General features: G+C 41.5%; 1 protein-coding gene across 1 annotated transcript in view; it reads left to right on the plus strand.

Annotated features, from left to right (window-relative positions):
• The window catches only part of LOC138302052 (M-phase inducer phosphatase 1-A-like), a 118,867-nt gene that overhangs the window by 28,036 nt on the left and 64,838 nt on the right, over positions 1-25,993 (plus strand). Inside the window, exons 4-5 of the mRNA XM_069242452.1 lie at positions 7,486-7,537; positions 18,997-19,033. Of these exons, the coding sequence (XP_069098553.1) occupies positions 7,486-7,537; positions 18,997-19,033 (89 nt within the window). The remainder of the gene's footprint in view (positions 1-7,485; positions 7,538-18,996; positions 19,034-25,993) is intronic.

Genomic DNA, 25,993 nt, shown 5'->3' on the forward strand with positions numbered 1-25,993 from the left:
CAAAAGGCCAAAACAGGTCCCCAAAACCCTGATTGCCTGAGAGGCCATGGCGAGCTTATGATTTAGTATGAACCCCAGGCTTTTTACTTCGGTTTTAGGCATCAGGCGCCAGCTGTATTTTTGCCCGAGGGATGAGTTTTTACCAACCACCAACACCTCAGTTTTATCACCGTTTAACTTGAGGCAGCTGTCACCCATCCATTTTGCTACCCTCATCAGAAAGTTTTTATGAGCAGTGGAGGTGGACTGAACATCCCAGGAAAGTGTGACAACCAGCAGGGTATGATCTGCATAGGAAACCATTGAAAAACCGAAGGCTCCTATGATGTCTGATAATGGCCGCACATAGATATTTAAAAGAATGATGCTCAGTGAAGAGCCCTGCGGACTCTGCACCTCAATTTATAAATAGTTGATTTGCGAGAACCCTCAGTGACCTGAAAGCTCTTTTCACTAAGAAATGAGGCCAGACAGCTTAAGGCTGAACCCGGGATCCCAAGACCTTCCAGGCAATGCATAGTACTTCATGACAGATTGTACCAAACGCAGCGCTCAGATCAAGAAAAACTAGCGCCACAGAACCCCCTGACTCTAGGATCTGCTTCAGATCTTCTGTAGTCCTTAACAAAGCAGTTTCTGTGTTATGTCCGCCTTAAATCCTATCTGGGTCATATGAAGGATGTTATTAAACTCCAGAAACGCTGATAACTTGCCATTAAGAAACTTCTCCAAGATCTTACTTGGGCCTCGCAGAAGGGAGATTGTTCTGTAATTCTTTGCAGCTAACGGGTCCAATGAAGGTTTCTTTAGCAGAGGGCAGATGATAGCGTGTTTCCACTCCACCGGAACCTAACCATTATGTAGAGAGAAATTGTACAGGTTAGTCAAAGCTGACAGCATAGGCTCTCCACCTTTTAGTAGTATGTCTATAGGGGCAGGATCTAACGGTGAGCCCGATGAGACCGTTCTTGGTACATTGATTACTTCCTCATGGTTTATTGGGGATAAGCTCAAGAGCATCACCTCAAGCAAGTTGACATCTGCCTCCCCACTCTGCTGAATTACAACCCCTGTTGCCAGCTAGTCGTAAATAATGTTTACGTTCTCCAAATAGTACTTGGCGAGTGCCTCACAACGCTCCTCCAATGGTGGCAGAGCATCCATGCAGGGCTTACCCTTCAGAAAGGTGTTCACAATGTGATAGGTTTCTTTAGTAAAATTCGGGGCTGCGTTCATCCTATTGACTAGGTCATCAATCTGGGCTTTGCGAATTACATGGTGATATTTTTTCACCATAGCTTTGTAGCTGAGTTTTTCCTCTTCATTATATTTCTTTCTCCACTTTCTTTCCTGAGCTTTACACCTCTTTTTTAGGAGAATTGATTCAGTGGAGAACCAGCTCATCGTATCTACCGGTTTAGCTCTTTTACAAATTTTAATCAGTACTAATTCGTCCAGTGCCTTGGTAACCCCTGCACTCACCATCTTATAACCTAGTGCAACACCCCTCCCCTCGGGAGCCTTAGTTACAGGACCCAAAATAGTACTCCGAAGAGTGTTTGCCCAACAAGCTAAGTTTACACTCTGGCAGCAAACTTTCCGGAGATAAGGAGTGAGCACACTTGTTTCCCAGCGGTTTAGTAAAGTTACGAAGCTCTACTGAAGTATACTAACCTGGCTGACCTCTGACGGGCATAAGGGCTCGCTCCTGGTCCCGACTGATCGCAGACGGGTGTAGATGGGCTTGCCTTAGGTGTGCCTCCGGCGTGCCAGAAGCACGCCCATGCACCTGCCTCATTAAACAGAGGAGGCAGTGAGCAGCTGAAACGCTAACCACGGTAGCAAACAAAAAGAAGGACTATAGCACTAAACATCGTTAGACAGTCATAAACAAACTGTAGTGGTAAACACCCTTCGATCCTCGCTACTGCCAACAATTCACCACAACCTTAAAGAAGACTGGGCCGGCAGTCGGTAAGAAACGCAAACTTTTTTTTACTCAATTAAAATTGCTACCTACACAAAATATAACATCCCCTCAGACAAAAGATCGGTTACAATGCTTAAAATACGAATTAAAAAAACATATAAAACCACACAGACGGGAACGAAAGGCTTACTGGTGTCCATCATAGTGGAAGATTACTTCTTGTTTCTACCACTGCTTATTCCAGGTGTTTTTCCCTCCCTAACATGCAAAAGAAGACCTAACAGTGGGCTGGTTGCATCGCACCTTCGGTCTCCTGCTTGTTCCTCACTCCAGTTCATTTCCAGTGAGTGTTCTTGGAAATTCTGTTCTCTTGTAACATTTTTTTTTTCTGACACAGATTTATTCCCTCTACTCAATTGAAGCTTTCTTCAGTCTGCATTTCAGTCCATCGGTCAAGTAACTTCAAGACGTCCTGGTCTTGACATAATAGTTCCTTGTAAATTATTCAAGGTCCTGTATCAAAAATCTACAGTCTTAAGCCCTAAAAATGTACCCCATGTAAGTTAGACTTTTAGAAATGATAGAGGCAGGGACATACTGGGGCAACACGACCATTTTAGGTTCACTTTCATGGAATTTACTCCTTGCATAAAGTTCAGGGCTCTCTATATCATGTGTATAAACACAGCCAGCCAACTATTTTGCTGTAATGCTGAAAGACCTCCCTGAAGGGCCATATCCACATCACATAAGATATATTTGAAGCCCTAGCCACAGTGCTAGCTCACGTACTGGTCTTTTTTTAAATTCAAGGAAAGGGTGACTTCTTTCCATTACCACTTTGACAGCCACCGATAGGCAAGACACAACGCTAGAGAGCTTTGTTCTCACAAAGAAATCACTAAAGATATGAAGAAAATGGCAGTAGAATAAATATCTCCTGAGAAATGATGACAAGAAACATTGAAGTAGACAAGAGCAATTGAACAACTAGAACACCCCAGAATTGGGTTGAACTACTAAGAGAATAGGAGAATGACCTACACATGGTTAAAGGTAATAGAAGGCACCTAAATAGCGAAAAAGTGGAACAATCAAATGTGCAAATGTGTAAGGCAAGGGATCAAAGAACCTGCCAGCAAAAAATAACTTTAGGCCCCAGAAAGGAGGAAAAGACAGGAAACAAAAACATGAATCAAGAATTATGAAGTGTCCAATTAGGATAAGTGTCTAGTCAAGGCAAAAGAAAAAAGAAAATGAATTTGGCATGGTAAATTAAGTCTCTCCTACAATAGCCTCTCTCACAATTGTGGAGATGGTATGCAGTATTCCTGCACTGAAACTGCTCCCTGTACATTACATATCTCATGGCATCAACCAGAAACAGAGAAGCTGGACACTGCCACCGCAACTGCGGTTTTCTCTGCCCCAAATTAAAATATGCGTTGTAACTTGCCCTTGAGCCTCACCAACCTCATCACTCTATTAATGCTGCAGTGTCTTTCCCTGGAATATCGAATGTGAGATTACCCACACTGCAGATTTCATTTAATGCCGAGAAACGCAAAACACTTCCTGACCAGCGAGAGAGTGACTATGGCAGTCAGCAGAGCCCCCTGCAGTATGAACCACCTAACTATGGAAATTGGAAATCCACACGAGAAGAAGGAGAAAGTCTTTTCACCTTTTTAGTGCTGCTTTATGGAAAAACCTTGCATCTCACCTAAGCCTAGGTTTTTGGAAAGAACTTAAAACCCACGTGCCTTGTAGCATCCAGTGTGTCCCCATTCCATGTACGTCTGAGCTGATGTCTGGAATGATGAGAGTAAAAACTGATGTAATGGAACGTTGATGTGTGTGTGTGTGTGTGTGTGTATGTAGTGGAAGCTTGTAGATAGATACAGATAGTGGTGGATGATGCCTTGACTAGAGAGAGGAACTTGGCACTATACCTAAGAGCCTACTATGTGCATAAAGAAGATGCCTTCCTGTACCTGCTGTCTCATAACTCAAATTTGAAGAAACGCCCTCGAGACTTAACAAATTAGTGAAGGAATTTTGAAAGGACCTGCATGATGACACAGGAGCATCCTAGAGGCATGATGGAGATGGTCTGGTAGAGAGAGAAAAAGACTAGCAGAAAATGGAGAAGTGGTGCCTTTATAGGTGAAGTGTGAAAGGAGTAGTCTGGGGCTACCCAACCTCAAATGTACCGGTAAGTTGGCATCAGCGCTCACTGATGGGCAGGATGAGTCTAGTGTGGAGGGTAGGCAGAAGAAAAAATGGCCACTGGGCATTGGCTGCCTTGTGAAGAAGGTTAGCATGGAGAGAAGGTTGCTGTACATTTTAAAGAACAGTTGTTGTGAGTCAGTGAGCATTAATAGTAAGGAGGCTAGAGAATCAGCAAGAGGGATTGAAAATAAATGAGAAGTGTAGGGGGTCTGTAGTTCCATAAGGACAAGAAGCATCCACCATACGGATAAGATGCTGAAAGCAGAATAAGTACAGTCCAGTCTCACAAATTGTTTTGGTGAATTTCTGGACCATGCCAGATGGGCTTGGCTAACTGGTATCTTGGAGGATTTTTTGTTGTCTCTCCTGTAGTGTGCCAGTTTTCTGCAATGGGTGTGTGTGTGCCAGTTTTCGGAAGCTGTAAATTCTGGGCACACTTTTGAGTTAAACCTGAACTTACTGCTCATATGAACCTTCAAATGTGTAGGACACTGTTCAGTACACACAATAGCTGTTTGTCCTTGGCTAGTGTTTAATGTTTGCTGCATGTTGATATGAGAGTGAGGTACCCTCATGCCCAACAACAGAGCATGAGGCAATGCATTTGAACTTATTCAGGAGGACAGGTGTGGGAAAAATGCAGCTATTTAGGCAAGTCACATTTTCTATTCTAACTCCAGTCCAGTAAAGATTGGCGAAATTGCATATACATGGGGGGGGGGGGGGGCGAGAGGGGGGTCAAGTTTCTAAGTCCAGTCCAAATAATACTGAGGAAAATGTCTACATTTTGGGGGTTCATATTTACTATTCTAACTTCAGTCCAGCAAACATCGGGAAAATGCATAATTGGGGCAACACTCAGTTTTCTAAATCCTTCCCTGCTAACATTGGGTCAATTGCATATATTTTGTTTGGGGGGGGGTAGATTTACTATCCCAACTCGAATCCAACGAATAGTTGGGAAACTGAAACTATTTGGGGTAGACAGATTTACTATTCTAACTCCAGTTCAACAAACACTGTTGAAAGTACATACATGTTGGTGTGTCAACTTTATAATTCTAACTCCAGCCCAATAAACAGAGTGGTAAGTGCATATGTTTGGGAGCTGAGTGGTGAGGTTAGATTTACTATTTTAACTCCACTCCTAACAAATTCTGGGGAAAGTGCAATATTGAAAAATAGTTATAATAATTTAAAAGTAACTAAAAAAGAATGGAAAAAAATTACATAAAAAAATAATATTATTTTATATGTTCTTCAATGATTATTTTTACCTCTTCCCATAAACCCATGGCCAAAAATTGAAAAATAATTCAACACATTGCAAACAATTAAGTATAACTAAATATTTACCAATTAAAAATTTACATAAGTAAAAAATAATCTATCAATATAAAATCATCTATATTTTAATTCAAATACAACCTATCAAATCCCACAATAAACACACAAATGAATAATAAAAATAATAAAATAGTTGACAAATAATGAAGAATAATTACCATACAAATTATTATGAATTTGAAAAAATCATAATTAACATATTAACATTAGTAACTAAACACTTAAAAACACACTATCACCCAATCGCCCAATAACCCAACAAACAGAAGCAAAAATAATTAAATAACTTAAAGTAATTAAACATATAAACAAAAAGCATCAATTTAAAAATTAACATGGACAATTCTCGCCCTACGTTCTTGTGCCCACCACCAGGGAGCTGAATTGTGGGGCTCTCCAGTCTTCTAAAAAACGTCTGGACCTTCCACTATATGCAGATACAGATTTCCTGGCTCCTGGACACTATTCCAATCAATTCCGGGTTTAGTGGAAGCCAGAATGCTCATGACCAATAGCTAATCCTATTTCCTTTATTCCTGATTCCTGCGCTATAGCTAATTCCTTGTTCCTTGAACTAGCACTGCCTGCAGTGCTACGTTGATTCCTTGAATTTTGAGCCAGCGCTTGTTTAGCGCACCCTTGAACTTTCTCTATTCTGTATTTTCCTTTTTCACTGTGCCTGCTTTCTTTCTCTTTTTTCCAGTTTCTTTTTTGCTACGTTCGTATTCCTGCTGTCTTAGCCTATAGGGCCCAAATTTATGGGCTTTGTAGCGCAGGGCAGCACAGCAAGTCACCGTGCTGAGCTGCCCTGTGTCACAGGGAAGGGGCAGGAAAGCGCTGTATTTATCCAATACGGTGTCATTTCCCCGCGCTGGCACCGTTTTGGCTCCCTAGTGCCAACGCAGAGACCCTTGCACCATGGTGCACAGGTGCCTGTGTTGCACGCAGGATTGCTTTTGGAAGGGACGGGGAGGGGGGGTGTCGCCAGGATCCCAAATTACACTTTAATAGAAACTAATAAATATGTTAGTATCTTGCGACATTACTCAGCACCTTGCTGGGGTTGACAGGGAACTGTGCCAAGGCTCTTTTTGTTTTCTATTTTTCAACAAAGACTAAATATTAGTTTTACATATTATATTATGTTACAAAAATAGATATATTTTGTTTTAGACATTTCAACATGAACTGAGCAAGAGTACAAAGGATTACACAATTTGCAAAGTTCCAGATTATCGGGCTTTAGGTAAACATCTTTTGAGGACCTTGCAGTTAGACAATACTTTTAAAGACTAGTGCTTTTTTAAATGTAAATTGAAGGTAATGATATCCAGTTAGTCAGAAGTGATTGATTTTAAGGCTTTGTTCACGAATTGCTTGTTATCCATGTACATGCCTCTCAGAAACAGAGATATAGTTAAGATCTTGCAAGCTCAGCTACATGTAATTTTTTCAGGGAAACATATGTGTGCTGGAAATTACCAGAGTTTGGCAAATGATAGAGCAAACCAAGAAGTGTTGCTACTTATGCTCTCAGAAAGTGGACGACCTGCAATATAATTAGTTCCGTCGTAAAAAAAAATAAACAATCGAGTGTAATATGTTATGTGGACCTCAGTAGGTAAAACAGTATACAGAAACAAAATTGTTACATTTGCCTGTTACTGAATAACGAATGTCTTGTAATGACAGAATCTAAATTATTTTAGAGCGAAATGTGTACTGGATTTATGTGATGGTATTATGAAACGTATACATTAGTATGATGTTGTTTCCAATCACCTAAAATGATTAACTTATAATAAGACCAACGTACAGGAAGTGACGTTTCTAGTTTTATGGTATGTGTTAGGTAACCAGATACTGCACAGTACTTTATATTAAAATGGAAACACATTTCAGAGCGTACTTCATGGCACAATTCTTGCCAATTTCAGAACCCCTACAAGAAAACTAAACTTGTGAAATTTTTACAGGTTCCGCAGGGAAATCCACAACGATCTCAAAGAATCGAACCAGAAAATCGAGGTATTGTTTATGCTCGTTTTACCTCAGTCAATATCTGTATTTCTTTCAGAACTGCAGTTTTGGAGGCAGCCAGTCCTCAAACGCACCTCAGCACTACCGTGTTGTACTCATTGAGAAGTATCTGTAAAAAAAGATCGCGCAGTCTCTGCGAAATCTTTGGAAATCTAATAGAAAATATCTTGGACTATATTGTACCTCATTATCAAACACAGGCATATGCAAAAACGTCACACATTTCGACTAACAATTATCCATAAAGCTTGACATTGACCCGAACTGCATCACTACTGATGTCCCCGTTATAGCCCTCCTTACTTGCATATTTTATGTCGTTTTTACATTCATCAAAGTCTCCAGTCATACCACCAAAATTGCTCAAATGCAGCACTTATTCACTACTAGGCCACCTGAGACCACTGTTAGGAACATGCTTCTAAAGCGTTCTCCGAGGACCCGAGGCTATATGCTACCCCAAACGTACTGTACACCCGCTACTGGGAGCAGGACAGGGCTAGTCACCACAGTTTCTGTAGAATCCTCTTTATATATATGCACCTGCGTGCAAGCAGCTCTTTTACCGCAAATGCAGAGTTACACGAGAAGCCTCTCTACTGCATCCTGACTTTCCCTCCGCGTGGACTCTGTGCTGTCCATGGCACTTCCTGCTTCCACCTTCCAGTGCTTCCTGCTCCAACGCCTCTAGATGTTTCCTAAGCCGCATCCTTGAGCCCCGTGTGTCCCTTTCCTCGGAGCCCCAATCTTCCTCGATACAGATAAAGGAAAGACTCTGCATTATCAGGTCTCTAAAACAGTAATTATTTTGAGCACGTTTTTGCAGGGATCTTTTTTCGCTGTTTGGTAGCACTGTGTTTTTTCAAAGTTATCAATAGTGTTCTAGCATTCGCTCTTTTGTGAATTCTTACGGAAATATGTGTGCTCGAAACTAAGTTTACCTTTGTGGGTTTTTAGAGGGCATTTTGCACTTTGGTCCTTTGACCTAGGGACTTTGGGCCCTTTGCACTGCAGTAAATTACAGCAGTTAAAGTTGGATACACAATTTACTGCTGCCCATAGGATTAAAGGAGTTCGGCAATGCAGCTGCGTCTTTGGCTGTGCTGCAGACAATCCTCTGCACCCTGACACATAACCTGCCTTACTCATCCCTCTCTGAAGGTATGCAAGGGGGCAACACCACACTTCAACGAGAGAATAGTGATTCTCAAAGTTTCAATGTCAAGAGAATCTGAATTTCATTAAGGGCACAGACGCTAACATTATGCATAAATCATTTTAATGCCACTGCAATGCAGGACTTGAAAGTACATTATATCATAAAACAAACATTCCAGAGTCACACCATAGCAACATACAAAAGGCCCATGTGTGGAACAATCATCCTTTTTTAATGCTGCTCTTCAACCAGATAAGTAGCACTTTATACTTCTCTTCATTACAATAACGTTGCAACACTTTACTACTATTTTAGATTATATTTTTATTACAGGCTTTTGTGGTCTTGTTAACGCATCGCATCCCTTTATGATAATTTATTACACATCAGGACTCGTTTTAGGCCAATGAATCTTTTGACCAAATTGAGAGACACCGTAGGACAAGATACATCAATCAATACATCAATAATGTCATCAATATTTATCACGACAATGCATTTTACTTTAGTCAAAGTCATTAATCAATTCAAAGACGCTACCATGACCTTTCAGCCATGAATAACCAAACCTTTTTAGTAGAATTTTATGAATTTTATACCCTCTCAATTACAATCTAACAGCAAATGCGTTAATCTCAACACCAAGAAACATAATAGCATAGTCACGATATGGCAACTTTGATAAGATTTATTAAAGCGAGAATCACAAACATCAGAACATAACACGGCGTGAACATAGATCAAGTTTAGCAGAGTGTCAATATCACGTCAGTTCAACATAGCATAATGTCAGTCGTTTGTCTATATGCGGCAGTTTTAGTGAACACCTGTCCTAACCACTGATTAGCATTAGCATGTTGGGCTTCATGCAAAACAATTTAGAACACTAATTTGGAAAACATCTAGCTAAGGTCTCTGTCAAAAGCCAGCAGTTGGTACCTAGAAAGGAAAAGCAAACAGACAAATTACAATTGCATTGTCATAATTACCCTCCAAGGATTAGATCAGCGCACAGGTTCAGTCTTCGTCTTCAGGACATCAGTCAAATCGCCATCAGTCAGAATTCGGCTCTAAGGGGCAAAAAGAGTACTTCCCTCATAAGGACGTAAAGTGTAAAAATGGGCAATCTAAGGGCGAGGATGGTTTTAATAAAATCTCAAGTCACACAAACAGAGTGACAGAGTTTCTGGATAAAATCAATAGCATTCCCTAACCCACCTAAATGACCTTTCTGTGACATGGGTTTTTATCCCTTTTTCATAGTACATTTCCCCCAAAATTCTATTGGACATTCACTATACCCCACTATCTTTAACCTATCAAATTAAACATTAGGTAATCCTAATCTTCACCCCGTATTGGTTTACAAGTCTTTGATTGGTCTTCGTAATTGACGTCTTCAGAAATGGCACGTCCAGTCTGATCTCATCCTCCTGTAATTCCTTGCACATCTTTTGGTCAGCAGTTCCATTGTCTTCACCGGTTTGAATGACCTTGTACATTACATTAATCTACACTGTTTCAATTCATTTATAACATTTAGTTTTCAAGACGATGAGAAGCAGTGGGAAACTAATCTACATGGTTACATTCATCTTCTAAGTTCGAAGGAAAAGAACAAGCAGGGTTATGGCCCTTTGTGAGTCAGCACACTGAAAAATAGAAAAATGCATTTAATATGAGGGCTAGGCAGCTAAGCTGCAGCTCATGCTAATTTAAGGCCTATGAGGTTTTCAATACAGATTTAATAACGCAAATGGTAGTATAAGCTCATTTGAACGTATCATAAACATTTTGGTCATCATTATTAGTTTGCGTATACATTGGTGGCCACTCTCCGTGGTCATAATTCAAGTACATATCTAAGCAAAATTATTATTATTATAGTTTCTATGCAGCAGTATCACACCTTAATTCATAAACATTTCATGTTAATATAACTTATATAAGCTATGCTCTCTCAGTCTCTTCTAGCTCCAATTTACAGAGATACATACTGCACCAACTGTATAGTTATATTTAATGCTTTAAACGCCATGTAAATAAAGCTCTCTCTTATTGTACACCGTTAAGCCGTTCACAATGTGACACTACTAGTTCACAGCCCTGGGCCGCCTACGGCTTTTGACATGGACCGAACGCATTGGGATCGCAGGAGTCCAGATGTGAGATCTGCTCAAGGACATCCCGCGAGCTGCGATCAGCTTGGAGAGTGGGAGGTTTATGACACGGGCAGTGTACCTGCCCAATCACTCCCTCTTAATTGGCCTGTATCCCCCGGTCGAGCCCAGCCATTCTTCTCGACTATACACCCTCCCAGCACTAATCTCGCCGGTTAACGCGAGAACGGCTGCCTTCTTGGTTTGGGCTTGGTGCCCTTTTTAAACTATTTTCACAAGCTAGTGCGAGTTGTGAGTACTAGTCTTGCATAACACGATAGCAGCCGCCATCTTGATTTGGGCTTGATGCCCTTTTATATTGTTGGGACACGTTAGCACGAGTAGTGAGCATCAAAAAAGCTGTTAATTGATGATTGACAGCATCGCACATTGATCGGAGAGCAGTAAGACTTAGACAACCAATACTTATTTTGGGCAATACTTTTAATTTGATTTTTCAATTCCTGCCTCTTAATATATCTTGACTCAGTCTTTCTGACTCCTAAATTAAATTATCATCAGAAAGAGGGAATCTAGAAACTCTGATTATGAGACACGCTCCATATCTGGTGATGACTGTGAGTCTACAGTCCGCACTGGAATGGCATTAAAAGGATTTATGGATAATGGTAGCCTTTGGCCCTGTAATGAAATTCAAAGTACCCTTGATGGTTGGCGCTGGCTCTGTCTGCATATTTTTAGTTTTTGCCTGAGACAGTGCATAAACTGTCTGCAAAATCTTTTGTTAACAAAAAAAAAAAAAAATGGGCTTCAAGCTCACCTATTATTTTCCATTTCGTACCATTTTCCATTTCTTACCATTGGTTGGTGTCCATGGCACTCTCTTTTCCTAGCTTCCTATTGGTCAGCACCTCGTGCTCACCTCCTGCTTCCTTCCAAGGCATCAATGTTTGTCCCTGCCTTGGCGCATGCGCCTAGTACAGCTTCCTGTCTACGGTCAGTGACTTTTCTCTGGCCAGGCACGCCTGCAAGTACTTTTAAAAAAACATTTTTCCATGCACTCTTTAAGAGTGCATGTGTCTGCAGTCCATCTCCCTACCCGTCTCCTCCCTCGTGTTACTTGTTGCACCTACCCTCCTCCCACTGTCTGTTGTTTCTTCTCCCTCTTTCTTCCCCACAACTCCCTTGTGTTGCTTCCCCCCTCCTGCCACTGTCAGTTGTTGCTGCTCCTTCCCTCCTCCCCCACATCTCCATTGAGTTGGTTTCCACTGCCCTCCTCCTGCTGTCCATTGTTGGTGTTTATCTTCTCCCACACACTTTTTTTTATACATATTGCACAGCAGTGTAGGATGGTGTGCAACATGACATAAAGAAAAAAAGGCTCTTCTCATAGCACTTTTTTTATTTAACTTTAAGCCATGTTGCGCAGTAGCACAGGCTGCTGCGCAACATGTCTAAAAAAACATTGGCGAAGCCAATAGAGCTTGCATAGGCAAAACCAAGTGACTTTGCCAATGCTTGTTTATTAAGGTGCCTCTGCCCTCTTCTCCCCTCAAAAGCTGATACAAAGTTCTCTGGCACAGAGTTAGGTTGTGCTGCTGGAAACCCATGACACAACGTTTAGAATGTACAGCTGCACCCTGGTTGGAGGGATTGTGCTGATTGTCCTTGTGTCAGGATATTGTGGTATGGAGGTCGATGGCAACCCTTTACCTCCATGCAAGTCCGACTACAAGTACTCAATGCAACAAGCACAATATATAAGAATCTGAGGGAAACAGGGAAGAAGGCTAAGCGAAGGGGAAATCACTGGAATGGCCCCCCAGACTTTTTTGGACTACCACTCTCACTCTATAGTTAGCCACCACCTAGGGTGAGGCAAAGTATATTATTATATGTGCTAATCAATAAGAAAAACAATATTATCTGTGCATGCCAAATTAGGTGGTAGAACTTACCACTGTAGTCTAAGGGTAAGTAGTCACTCACAACATGAGTAAACACTTCGGTGGCAGACTATGAAGAGAGGAGAGGAAAGCAGAAGGTTCTAGGAGGTGGTTCATAACTGAAAAGAACTGGAACAATGATGTGCAGAGGTTGTAAGACAGGATCCGGTGGGCAGGAAGGGTGGTGGGAACGTTATCCTCATCTAGGATCCCCTAACTTGTACTATATCCCCATTTCCTCTACCTGACTGCGAAAGTGCTCTTTTTTCTATAAAGGGTTCAGCTACATCAGTCTTTTCAGGGTCCCTTATTTATTTCCCTTCTGGCCCTCCCACTCAGTTCCTACAAGCTTTACCTGAAGGATTAGCTTTACAGGCTCACCTACACTGTTGGGCGACCTCAGTCTTCATCTTGAGGATGGTTATTATCCACCAGCAAATAATTTATTTCCAGATTATCCAAGTCATGTAATTGGTGAATTCTTCCACACATAAGGAAGGTCACCTTCTTGTTCCCTAATATTGATGAGTTGTTGGTTAATCTGCCATTTCCAAGTATGTAGTTGGATAATTTTGTAACCCCAATCGCATTTTCCTTGCCCAAGAACCTGCCATTGTCTAATAAGATTTTAAACAGGAGTAGATGCTGGTCTAAACTCAGTCCCATAGAACTGAACTCCTTCTTAGCCTCTACGATGCCAGGTCCCAATGATTCTGTGATTGATGGTGACCAGATGGAGAATGGATTACCACAATACCTAATAACAGCCCCCTTTGTGTGAAAGCACGGGCCCAATGCAAATAGGTCTGCCCCTTGGTTTAATTCCCAGTTATGAGGCATGAAAAAGGAATTTAGGGCCATATGTACCAACGCATTTTCCCATAGACACAGAATGGGTAAAATCCTTTGATACGTCTGTCCCTTAAAACTTTGGAGCCAAAAATGGAGAAAGAACTATGAAATAGATAATAAACAGGAATACAGGAGGGTGATTAACATCTTTCTCTAAGCCATTAGGAAAGCTTGGGCAGACTTATTTGCCAAGCAAATAGACAATGCTGCCAACTTGGCCAAAAAAGTGTTTTTGATAGTGAAGTCTTTCACTTATCCTGCAGCAAAAAAACTTTTGACAGCTCCGTCAGAATATCAATGTAAGGCCTTTCTTTTCTTCAAGAAAATGCATGACATTTATGTTTCCTTCTCTAACTCAGAAAGGGTTGTCCCACTAGATGAAACAGGCCCTTTCTTTCTGCTTTTCCACCATTTGACGATGAGAACTTCAGCACATCTTCTTAAAAAAGTAAAATTGTGTTCTCCAATAGACCTGTCCCCACTTCATATTCTCAACCTTGTGACAGAAACTATCCTCCCTGTTGTAAAAGAGCTCTTAAACTTATCTTTGTCGAGTGCAGTTGTGCCTAGTGCCTGGAAACATGTGGTTTTTAAGCCTCTATTAAAGAAGCCATCCCTGGAATCCTCACATTTGGAGAACTATAGCCAACATCACTCCTTCCCTCCCTAGGAGAGGTGGTGGAGACGCATATAAATAAACAATTATCTGAGCTTTTAGAAAATATCTATCTGCTCCACATCTCCCTGATGGAATTCCATCCTGGCCATAGCACTGAATCAGTGCTATTGGTGGTAACCGAGGACCTTAAATGCACGTTGGATATGGGCGGCACAGCAACCCTTATCTTACTAGATCTCAAGGCAGCCTACAACATGGTTGACCATGCTATCCTGTTTTGAGAGTTTATAGAATCCTGGGGTAGAACATTAGGCAAGTAAATGGCTCTCGTCCCTCCTCAATGATTGAAGCCTTCAAGGAAGGGATAAGCCTTTTTATTCAGATCTCTTATCCCTTGAATGTGCAGTTCCCCAGGACTCATTGCTGAGCCCCACATTGTTTAATCTTTGTGTGCCCTTTTGCACACAAAGCTTAGTCCTATGGTCTGTCAATGGTGTCATATGCTGATGACACTCAACCGATCATCTTGCTTACCCCGCAACATCACTCTGTGTCATGCCTTAAACCATGCCTCTTGACAATGGTCAACTGCTTTCTTAAACTGAATGGTGGATGAACAGAAGTCATGATCCTAGGTAATCACCCTAGTTGTTGGCCACTGAACTGCTGGCCTGAAAGTTTTAGTCATCAGCCAAAGGCTAAATCCTCAGTCAACAACTTAGAAATGTGGATGGACGGCAAATTGTGTTTTTGAGGTCCAAGTCAATACACTACCAGCAGGCTGTTTTAACATCTTGGGAGCTATCCCAAAGGTATTAGAAATTCAACATATAACTTCTCAAATAGTTGTTGTTCAAGCTTTAGTGACCTCATGTTTGGATTGCTTTACTTAGGTACTTCCCAATCCATGCTAAGAAGATTACAAATTGTCCAAAACATGGCAGCACTCCTGCTGATGAGGGCTCCTAAGCATCACTCGGCCTCCAAGTTGCATAACAAACTTCATTGGCTCCCAGTCAAAAAAAGAGTTACATTTAAAGCGCTGTGCGTCACATATTGCCTTCCACAACAAAGGTCTTGTTCATCCCTATGTGCCATTAAGAGCCTTACGATCCTCTAATGTGCTGCATGCAGGGATTCTGAAAATTCATAAACGCAGGTACCGGATATCGGTCTTTTATTTATCTGGCAGCCAAACTTTGGAATTCTCTCTACATAAAACTTTGCAATTCCCCTGTCAAACCCAACTTCTGGAAGTCTCTCAAAACTGATTGCTAAGTTGGTACCCTGGAATCTGGTTCATTTCTGTGCCTTCTAGCACCAGGAAGCCCTATTTGGTAAGCTGTGCACTGTAGAAATTCCGCTAAATAGAAATAGATTAAGCAGGATATTATCTGAGGGAAATCAAAGGGAGCAACAAAAACAAAGTGCATACGAAGGGAGGGCTAAGTGCAAACTGGTACAAAAGTGCAGAAACCCAACAAAACACACAGCTCTGGCAGCTGGCAAGGTGTTTTTTGTTGTGTTGGATTAAATACAGTCTCTTGCCCACTTGACCTGGAACTACTACACCACCATCTTAGATTGGAAAGTTTTAGTACTCTCCCATGAAAACAGGTCCCCTGATGAAATGGGAAATAGTGCTAACATTGTTACTTCTAAAGGCGTGTTATAGGTTTACACTGTCTCCCTGTCCTTTTGTCTGCATGCAGAGTCTGATATGTCCATAAAAACGGTGAAACCTCTTTACATCCCTGACACCTGGAGACCCTATTTGATTCGTTGCAAAGCCACTACCTTGGATGGGGTTGGGAGGCAAAAAACTCCACCTCTTGAGTGGTCTACATTGCCTTAAAATCTGCACTTCCACTCTCCAAAAGAGCATTTACCTGTACACAGGTACTCCTAGTCCTATTTGCATCACATTGCGCTTTCAACCCAATCTACTTATTTTGTGACCTTCACCCTTTTAGCCTGACCTCCTGGCCTCCAATGTTGTTACAAAGCATCTCCCTAACGAAGCCTCTGAAGCTTTAGTTTTCAGCTGTGAAAGATGATGGATCGGTAATTTTAAATTGAATGAACTAGGGCTTGTATCTAGAGCTGAGAGGATTGTGGAAGTAATGAAAAATATGTTACTTTTATAACTCGAACCCGGCTCAAGAGCACTTTATAACAGAACCAGACAATTTTATGCATTTTAAGGCACAGAGAGATTCCGCAATTTGCACACAATAATGAGACGTTGAGGTGAGGCCCGGGTTTGAACCGTGGCAACCATGCAATAACATCGGCAGCGTTTACCACTGGGCCAGCTCTTCTCCCGAAACAGCCGCTGTCTTCAGTTGGGGAGTTTGATAAATTAGGGAGCCCTTAAAGACAAAAATATTTTCATCAAGGCACAATACTTTAGGATGGGAGTCTATAAATAAAACCTTTCTCTAATCTCACACGAAAACAATTCTTGAATGAACCGTCACTATAAAATCACCAAATACTTTCCATTTAGAAAACGCAGGGTCAAGTCCAACACTCAAAATAGGCCAAACGACTTGTAACATAAATTTAAATACACCTGAAAACTTCCCAACACAGATCTCGATACAGTGTTATGTTATTACCTTTCATATAGTCTCTAAATTAGAGTCCTTGGGTTGTCGACCTGATAGACAGTCATCAGTTATATCAAAAACAACAGAAACATTTAACGGAAAACAGACTATGTTATAGCATGAAACTAGGAGCCTGCAGAGTCTATCTGAAGCTAGCATGCTCACAAATGTTTTGCAAGAGGACAGGAAGACACTGTAAAGACACATTTTGCAGACAGTCAATATGCCACCAACTTCAAAAGTATTTGTGAACCTTGGAGCATCCATGGTAGGAGGCAGTATTTGACGTTAAGCACTATGTAGCCCTCTATATAAGCAGGATTTCCATAAAGCACCTGGGACCTTAGGACTGAATAACCACACAGGCACAGTCAGCACAGTGAAATCAAATTTTGTTGTGACAAGTAGCCAATGAATAGAATCAAGCAATGTAAAAGATTGTAGTCCAGCGTAGCTTTGCCTACCAGCACCACCCAGGACTCTACCATTCAAGGCCAACATCCTCTATCTCATTGATCAATGGATTATTCTTTCCATTTCATGTCCCACTAGTACCTGTAGCTGGAGCTAAACATTTTGTAATATAGGGATTTTGTAAGACAGCACCAGTGTAAAGTTAGTGATCTGAATTATATGCTTCTTGCGTGCCAAATCTAGCTTGCACAATGAAGGTGCTGCTTGACTGCTTTGGTGTGAAATATTTTTCAAGTCTGTCAATTGTTTTCTGGAAAATAAGAAGCATGATGCCCTATAGAAGGTGAAGAAAAAAGGTTGCACCAGATAGCAGAGTTACATGTGCTTACAGAGTTCATAGTGTTAGAAGAAAGGTAAGTGGGTGTTGTTTAGTTTTGGTGGAATGGGAGAACCACCCCATCCACCTGTGGCATCTGTGCCTTCCAACCAAACCGTGGTTCATCTGCCTCTTTTGATCCATCAACAGTCCATCCACCTGAAGGTCGTCAGGTCACAGTGGTGATTGTCTTACTCTATTTCCCCTGTCTGGGTCGCTGTGCGAGGCATGGTGGTACCAGAGAGGGACAACAAACAATGGTTCTGAAGCAAAGGAGAGAATCAAGCACCCCACATGGAACACCTGTTTATGAAGTTCTAGGAATAATAAATATGAGCACTGGTCTTGTTTTTACTCTGCATTGATCGTTCACCTTGAGGCCCTAGTCTTTGGAGCGTCTCATAAATCCTTATTACTGGATGATCTATCTAAATGTCTGGCAAATTGATAGTCTATTATACCATTTGGAGAACTGATGGAGGAGTGTGGATCTATTTGCTCCTCTCTCAGCAGACAGAATGTGCAAACTTTGGAGTAGATGTGGTGCTTCAATTTGCAAGGCTCTTTTTTTAAATATATTTTTATTGGCTTTTGGTTATTTTTACAGACAAAATACACCACAGATTAGGTCATCTCTGTATGCTAGCAATTTGTAGAGAGTGTAAGGATATACTGATACACTGCGTTTACATGACAGCAGGTAGTGTACATACAAGCACATATTTGTTCAGCACACATTTCCAATTATTTGCGATCTTCTTTGCAGTTTGTAGTCTGGCGTCGCCTTCCATATGCGACATCCCAACTGCTTGGTTGCTAGATTTGTCTGAACCTGGCCTCCGAGCTTACCCATAAGGTTTCCTTTGCCGTGAGTACTAAATGACTCTGGGTCAAGGCCACAGGATGGAAATCCCAGTGGGATGTCTGGTGGTTGAGTAGTCCCCTGATTACACAATGTGCAAGGTTCTTTGTGGATGTTTTGTGTTTTTTGGCTCTCTAGGCTCGCCCCATGACTGATGTAGCAGTTCTGCCTGTGGCCGGTGACTGATGTTCTGAAGGTTTTTGTTTAGTGCAAGGAAAGGTGCTCCAGAAAAAGAGCATTCATTTGCCATGCAATAACGGTTTAGATAGCCCAGAGCAGAACAAAGATATTTTTACTTCATCCCTCAAGACATACCATTGAAATGCTTCCTGGTGAACTTGCAAAAGAGGTACATACATGTGTGATGTGGAGAGAAGAAAAAATTAATATTTCAACGTTCTGGTGAAATTTTATATCTGTTTTGTTTAACATAAAATGTGTTTCTTAATACAAACACACCTTTCTCTCTTTCTTTCTTTTTGTGAAGCAAACGAAGACCTTCAGAGAGCAGCATTTCCAAGCCGGTAAGTGCACTGTGGGGAAGGGCGGTGGTTTGCAGCGGCGGCTAGCTCTTACTTACAATGGGGGCAGAAGGGGGTAAAATAATAATAAAAGAAAAAAAATGGCACTTACTTTTGGACAGACGTCCTCCTGTCAAGGTCTCACCTTCTCTCCTGAATCCAACGTGTGACGGGACCCAGGAAACTGCACTGTCCAATCCTTGTGCTGCTTTCATGCTGGTAACTAGCATGAAAGCAGTGTAAGGTTTGGTGGGAGCGGGCTCTCTCAGCGCTCACCAGAGCGCTGGAGGCCTGTGCCTTCTGTAACCCAGCTGTCTTAAGACAGCTGGGTTAGCAATATTTAAAGGCCGTATGTCAGGATGGTCGTCGCAAGATGGCCGGCCAAAGTGACATGCGTACTTTTAACAAGTGCACAGCTCCCTGCTGCCACTTGGCAGCAGTTGCCCCGCCCCATCTCGACACTCGGTTCAGGACAAAGCTCTGAAAAATAAAATGGTAATAAAAAATGTTATTACCATTTTATTTTTCTGTCCTGGGGCATTTTTCTTAGCGGGGCGATGCTCCTCCACTCTCGTTGTGTGGCCGCCCCTGGTGGTTAGGTATCTTTTCCACAATTATGCCCCTTTTTGGACATGGTTGTCAATATATGACATAATTTTCTAGACTTTCCTGATTTCACTTCCAAGCAAGAACCACCTCACTATATTCACCTGTTTAAAATTCTAAACAAAAAAGTTGGTTCCTCGCAGTGTTGTATTTTTTGTGGTAACTCTGCTGACACCACAAAGCTACAACTACAAGAAGACCCAATACTGGATCCTGGTAATTCTCACTTCATATAAAATAATTTGGTATATACCTTCTCTACTTATATACCTAACTCAATATAGTAATTAGTAAAATGCCAAATACATTTGCACCTTGGTTAGGATCTTTGATTTTGTAATTGTATTACCACAATTCTGCAAGGTGAAATTGGTTTAACATGCAATCTTTACAAGACCTTTTTGACAGAAATTGTAGAACACATCGTTATATTTTAATAAATATTGTTGTTTTCTTTAATTGGTTTAATTAGTAGTTCTGCCAATCAGACATTCATTTGACAAAATATATAAAGGTGAAAGAAATATCAAAGGCACATAAATTGTTTTTAAACTATCAGCATCTGTCTTTCTAAATTTTATGGACCACCAAACAATTCTATGACATATTGGTTAATTTACCAAACTATAAGCTACTGTCAAATTCTGAAATATTTCGTGGAGGCGCATGTTCTCATTAGAATCGTACATAAGATATGATGTAGCCTCGAATTTGAAGGACCTCTGTTTAGCGAGGGTCAGTGAGCTCATATTGTGTATACACACCAGAAATAAGAAAGCACGTTTGTAGTGCATTATTGATAAAAAAGTAAAACCTAGTTCAAGTCAAACAATGAGGTACATTTTGAATCAGTGTTTGGCAGATCCTATAAACAATTATCTCCAAAACAAATATTGTACTGTTGCATTAGAGTTTTATCCCCCTGTCAAACCCCAGAAGTAGCAGTGGAAAACCGCTTGAGGTGTGTGAGGCCGACATGTTGACTAATTATAGGTAGATGATGTTCTACTTTATATTAGGAATCCCAAGACAGATCTGTCCCTTGTCTTGGTGATTGTCAATGCATTTGGTCTACTTTATTGGCTTTGAGTCAACTGGAGCAATCCATGCTTATTTCATCTCAGAGAAATTGTGGCTGGTGACACTGACAAAATATCACTAACCAAACCGTATCCCTTTTAGAGTTCAGGCGCCTTCATGAGGAAGAAGAGGGGGGATGTGCTACACCTGTGTACCACTCCTAATGGAGTGGGGAAGGGAAAGAAACCATTTTCCTAATATAACCCTCACCCACTCTAATAGTAGCAAGCTTCATCATCAGGTTCACCATGACTCCTAAAGGTCAGGGTGGGCTCAACCATATTCCAGAGAGCTCTTACGAAGGGGGGCCTAACTTTGAAGTTAAGAAAACCTCATCCATGCCCAAGGTATCCCTTTATTAGTGGGGTGGATTGGAGTTTTAAAAACAAAGACTATATAGGGGCATTTAGGATGTACTGGTCCTATGACCCTCAATCACCAACATGTTTTAGCCTTATACTCATGGCCTAACCAGGTCCTGGGCTTTCGTCAGAGTGGGTTTGTAAATATGTCACTCTCCCAATAATGTGTCTTGTGTGTCTTATTCATGGAGTATGCAAAATACTCTAAGCACGCACAGAGAGTGTAATACTTGCCAATCAGGGTTATACCAAAAGCGCTGGAGTATGTGTCCCCACGGGGGCAAGAGTGGGCAGCCCTGTAGTCAAACTTTCATCAAGGGTCCAAACCCAATATGCGACCTAGTTGGCTCCCCTCCCTGGTGGCAAGCAAGAAAGCCACAAACCAGGAATATACCTGTAGGGATGAATGGAAATGCCATGGAGGAATTGAATACTTTGGAAAGCAAGGGAATCACAGAGCATTTGGAAAGTGCAGACTGGTTAGCTCCCTTAGTGGTTGCTCAAAAACCTAATGGTCACATGAGATTAAGGATAGATCTTAGAAATTTGAATAAAAGCATTGTTGTAGACAAGTTTCCCCTTCCTAGGATTGATGAACTCCTGTCTCAGGTTAAAGGTGTCACATGGTTCTCAACCATTGACTTGACCTCAGCCTATCACCAGATTCAGCTGCACCCAGACAGCAGGAGTGTGACATCTTTTGTCACTTCTTTTGGTTGCTGCGGGTCTTCCATCAGCAGCTGCAGTTTTCCAGCGCTTGATGCACAAATTATTCAAAGACACATGGGAGTTACGAACTTCCAAGATGACATTTTGGTTATGGGCTGGGATAGGCAAAAGCATGATGCTAGGTTGAAATTAGTCTTAGAGGAATTAACTATAAGGGGACTAACTGCAGAAGTAGGAAAATGTTAAATTGCATTGAGGTCTAAAACGTATTTATGGCATGAAATTGGCAGAGAGAATATATCGCTCAACAGGAACATAAATGAAGCACTCAGCAATGCCCCCGGCCTAACTTCTAAGGAAGAAGTCAGGTCCCTTCTTGAGTTACAGTCGAATTTTGAAAGGATCAAGAGTGATATATTTACAGCTGTCCTTTGCGAAGTTTTGTGGTTGGCGCTTGTAGTGTTTTGATGACAGATGCCACTGGCAAGGGTCTTGGTGGTGTTTTAACTCAAGTGTCTTCTCTGGGGGAAGAAAGCACAGTAGCCTATGTTTCTCGTTTGGTGACTCCTATAAAGGAGAGGTTTTAAGTAATCAAAAAAGAGATGGTGGCTGGATTATGGGCCATGGAGAAATATAGATAATATTTGTGGGGATCCAGATTCAAATTATATATGGACCATAAACTATTAGTGAAAGTCCTTGCATCCAATGGTGTGATCAGGGCAACAGTGCATTTTGCAAGTATGACACTAAGGTTGTTGTATTTTATATATGATGCATAGTACTAGCCCGGAAACAAGAACCAGGTGGCAGACTAGTTGAGCCGTTTCCCATTACCATTGGGTAAACATATTGATAATGAATGGGATGAATACAATTTGGCCATGATCAATGATGGTAATTTGGCAATATTGAATGAAGAATGAATGGCAAGTTCTGAAGAAGTTGAAATCTTGGTGAAAGTAAAGCAGTTCATCACAGAGGGGTGGATAGAGAAAAGGAAACCACAGGAAGAATGCAAGAAATAGTGGGAGATCATGGATGAATTGTCCATTAGTGATGCTGGTTATATTCTCAGGGGGGGCAGAGTGGTACCTCCCAAAGGGTTACAGTTAAAAAAATTGGAAATAAACCATGAAGGGCAATTAGGTATTATTAAACTTAAGAGAAAAGTAAAGGCATCTTATTGGTGGTCTGGCATTGATGCAGACACAGAGAGAGTTGGGAGGAATTGTTGTATTTGTACTAATTCAGATAAGGTGTAATTGGTGTTTCAACCAGCTTATGGTGATCTCAAATGTTCAGAGAATCATCCATGAACCAATGCAAACATTGAATTGATTAAGGTTACGAACCAATGCAAACATTGAATTGACTAAGTGTTTATGAGAAGTACCAAGGGAAATGTAGAAATTAACTAACAGAAAGAATGACAGCCCTCCACCCTCTTCAAGGCTAATTTGAAGAGGCTAACTTTAGATAAAGACACAAGTTCTATGGATGAACCTACTATTTTTTTGCTTCCAGTTAATGTTATTTTTTAGCTAAATAGATATACCTCTACAAGTGTGACCCTTTACAGCTGGTTTTGCTCTACATGATAAAACAAAATAATCCTCATACACAAAATTGGTGCAGGCCCAGGTTTCCTGCAAACATTAAATCATGGGATTTCAGAAGACGCTGACGCATTTCAGAATTCAATTTCACTTCATCTTGCCCTAGGCCTGCCATATTCCAGGACAAAAGTGTTCTCCTGGGGTTATCTGTGCCTCGACAGATACATTAGATTACTGCTGAAATCATTCAATGGCCATGCTACCGTGCTCCATTTGGACAACTCATACCCCTGCTCAGGCCCTCGAGGACACGGCTCTACCGACTCCAAAATATTTATAACTCTCCTCCCATGACCTACCAAGACGGTAATAGCTATAAGATTACCGAGAAGGAATGGATTAGCAGGCCCCATCGATACTAAGTCCAGAAACTTTTTTGACTAATCACCTTAGGAGTATTACGATCGAACTGTACCTCATGCTCAACACAAAGTACATTGATACCCCTTTTAAGAAAATAGTCAACATTTTCCAAAATTAGCTTTACAGTAATCTTTGAGCCAAACGTTATTCTAGAGCTAGGCAGCAAAGCAGATGAATTTATATAGAATTTATGTATACATTTTCAATGTCCCTTGTTGTTACAAGTTTCAATGCCTCTATTTCAGAGTGGAGAATAGAGCATCTATTGAGAGGACCCAATTCCTGATCAAAGAAAACAATTAAATCCAACATATTCGACTTGGGTCTGTTTCTACACCCATTGGGCCTATTTTCAGTTTATTTGACTTTAACTCACTTGTACACTCAAGGCGCTGTGATAGAAGGAAAAAATAATTTGCATCCTTGTTTGGGGTATTTAGAGCCTGGATCGTGTCTTGAGGGCATCTTTTCAGTAGGGGATACTATTGATAACAATTCCTTCATATGTAACCCCCCCCCCAGAAGAGACCCTTTGGAGATCAACCTCAACCCCTATACCTCCAGTGCTCTTCCTCCCTGTTTTACATCCACCATCATAGTTCACAACATCCTTACTTATGACCAAAGCAGGATAGTCTCTGGCACTATGTAACACAAGCCCCCTTTTGAGCACTTTACCCTGATTAAAGCCTCTTCCACCTCATTGATCTGCAACTGAGGAATATAATTGTTTTAAGAACCAGGCTCTGTATACACTAGGGTCAAGGCGTGGACTGTGGCATATTACAATTTAAGGGGGAAAGTGGCAACATTTGTTCGTTCAGCATTGCACATAACTGGTACACTTGCAAATCTACATTTTTGTATCTGCGTTTCATAATACAGCCTTTTTCCCTTGTCCTTATGCTTATAAGTCCCTCCACCCTTCAGGTTAGAAGCCCCCACCCCCGTAGGTTTCGTTAGCAGAGGAGAGGAGTCTGGTGCGGTCCCTAAAGAATAAACCCCACTTGTTTGAATTACACCTTTTTTTTCAATTGAGAAGATTTCTACCGCTGCTTGATCCTCTGTAACATGTAAATTACACACAGTGACGAGAGATTTTAAAGACTATACCTGGTCCTCTATTTGTTTTGATTTTACGTAGTTCGCTTACATTGAAGACCTTCAATCCGGCGCGGTTTGCCCACCTGTAGGCTGACATCTTTAACCACACAGAAATCTTGAGTTGCTTGAGATTTCATCTCTGACATTTCGGACTGGTGTTTCACACAGCCCAGAGGACGTAAGACTTTGACCCCCGACAAAATTGGAGACAGCACATCCAGCATATGATCGGAATTAGACACACATCTTTCTAACAAAGATAAGAAATAAAATAACACGTTGTCAATACAAAACAGTATTTCAGATGAGGTACCCCCTTCCAGTTTTGGATAGCTGTAGTGGATAGCACGAAATAAGTGTTTAGCAATTTAAGGAATCCAAAGATCCCCTCATGGAAAGACGACTACTATATGAAACAGGCAGGACTGGATGATTAGCCAGACTTTGTGGGAAATGACCCATCACGCCAAGACCAGAAACATTAGGGGACTTCGAACATGCCTTCAACAACTGCTTCCTTCCAGTCAGTTCCGTGTTCACAGCCACCCCCTCGCCGACAGCCTCTATGGAACTTCCCGAGGGAATCACACCAGATGGGATTAATGCTGCTTCCTCCAGGTCAAGAGAGGGGCGCTCTTATGATTTTCAACATCAGGACTTTGATCCTGCTCCAAAATCTTAGACGGGCCACTTTCACAGCTCGAATTAGCAGGAGTATCCGGAGCTAGCACAGCCAGTGCAACATCCAACTGCAGCGGACTCACCTCTGTGTTGTTTCCTTCTCAGTTTAAAGAACTAGGCTGTTTGTCAACATCCTTGCCTCCACTCCCCTCCTCTTTTAGGCCAGGGGACCTCCTTAACATACTGTCCTCCAAAGAAAGCAGAAGATTTTGACAGACTTCGCCCCCCTCCCCTCCCGACTCAATGAATCCGTTGGCTCCTGCAATCAGCAGCGCCACCAGCAGGCTTCTATTTTTTACAAATTAAGCATTACAATGCCCTAGTCTGCAGGCAGCCAATGCAGTGTTGTCAGATGACTGTGTTCACGCATGCACTGAAGAAAGCGCTGTTGGGAATAGCAGATCTGTGGTCTGCAACAGTATGCCCTACCTCTCTGCCGAAGGCCCCAGTCTACGAAAGGGTGCTTTTAGTACCCAGCA

Source organism: Pleurodeles waltl, chromosome 6, assembly GCF_031143425.1.
Source record: "Pleurodeles waltl isolate 20211129_DDA chromosome 6, aPleWal1.hap1.20221129, whole genome shotgun sequence".
Taxonomy (NCBI): domain Eukaryota; kingdom Metazoa; phylum Chordata; class Amphibia; order Caudata; family Salamandridae; genus Pleurodeles; species Pleurodeles waltl.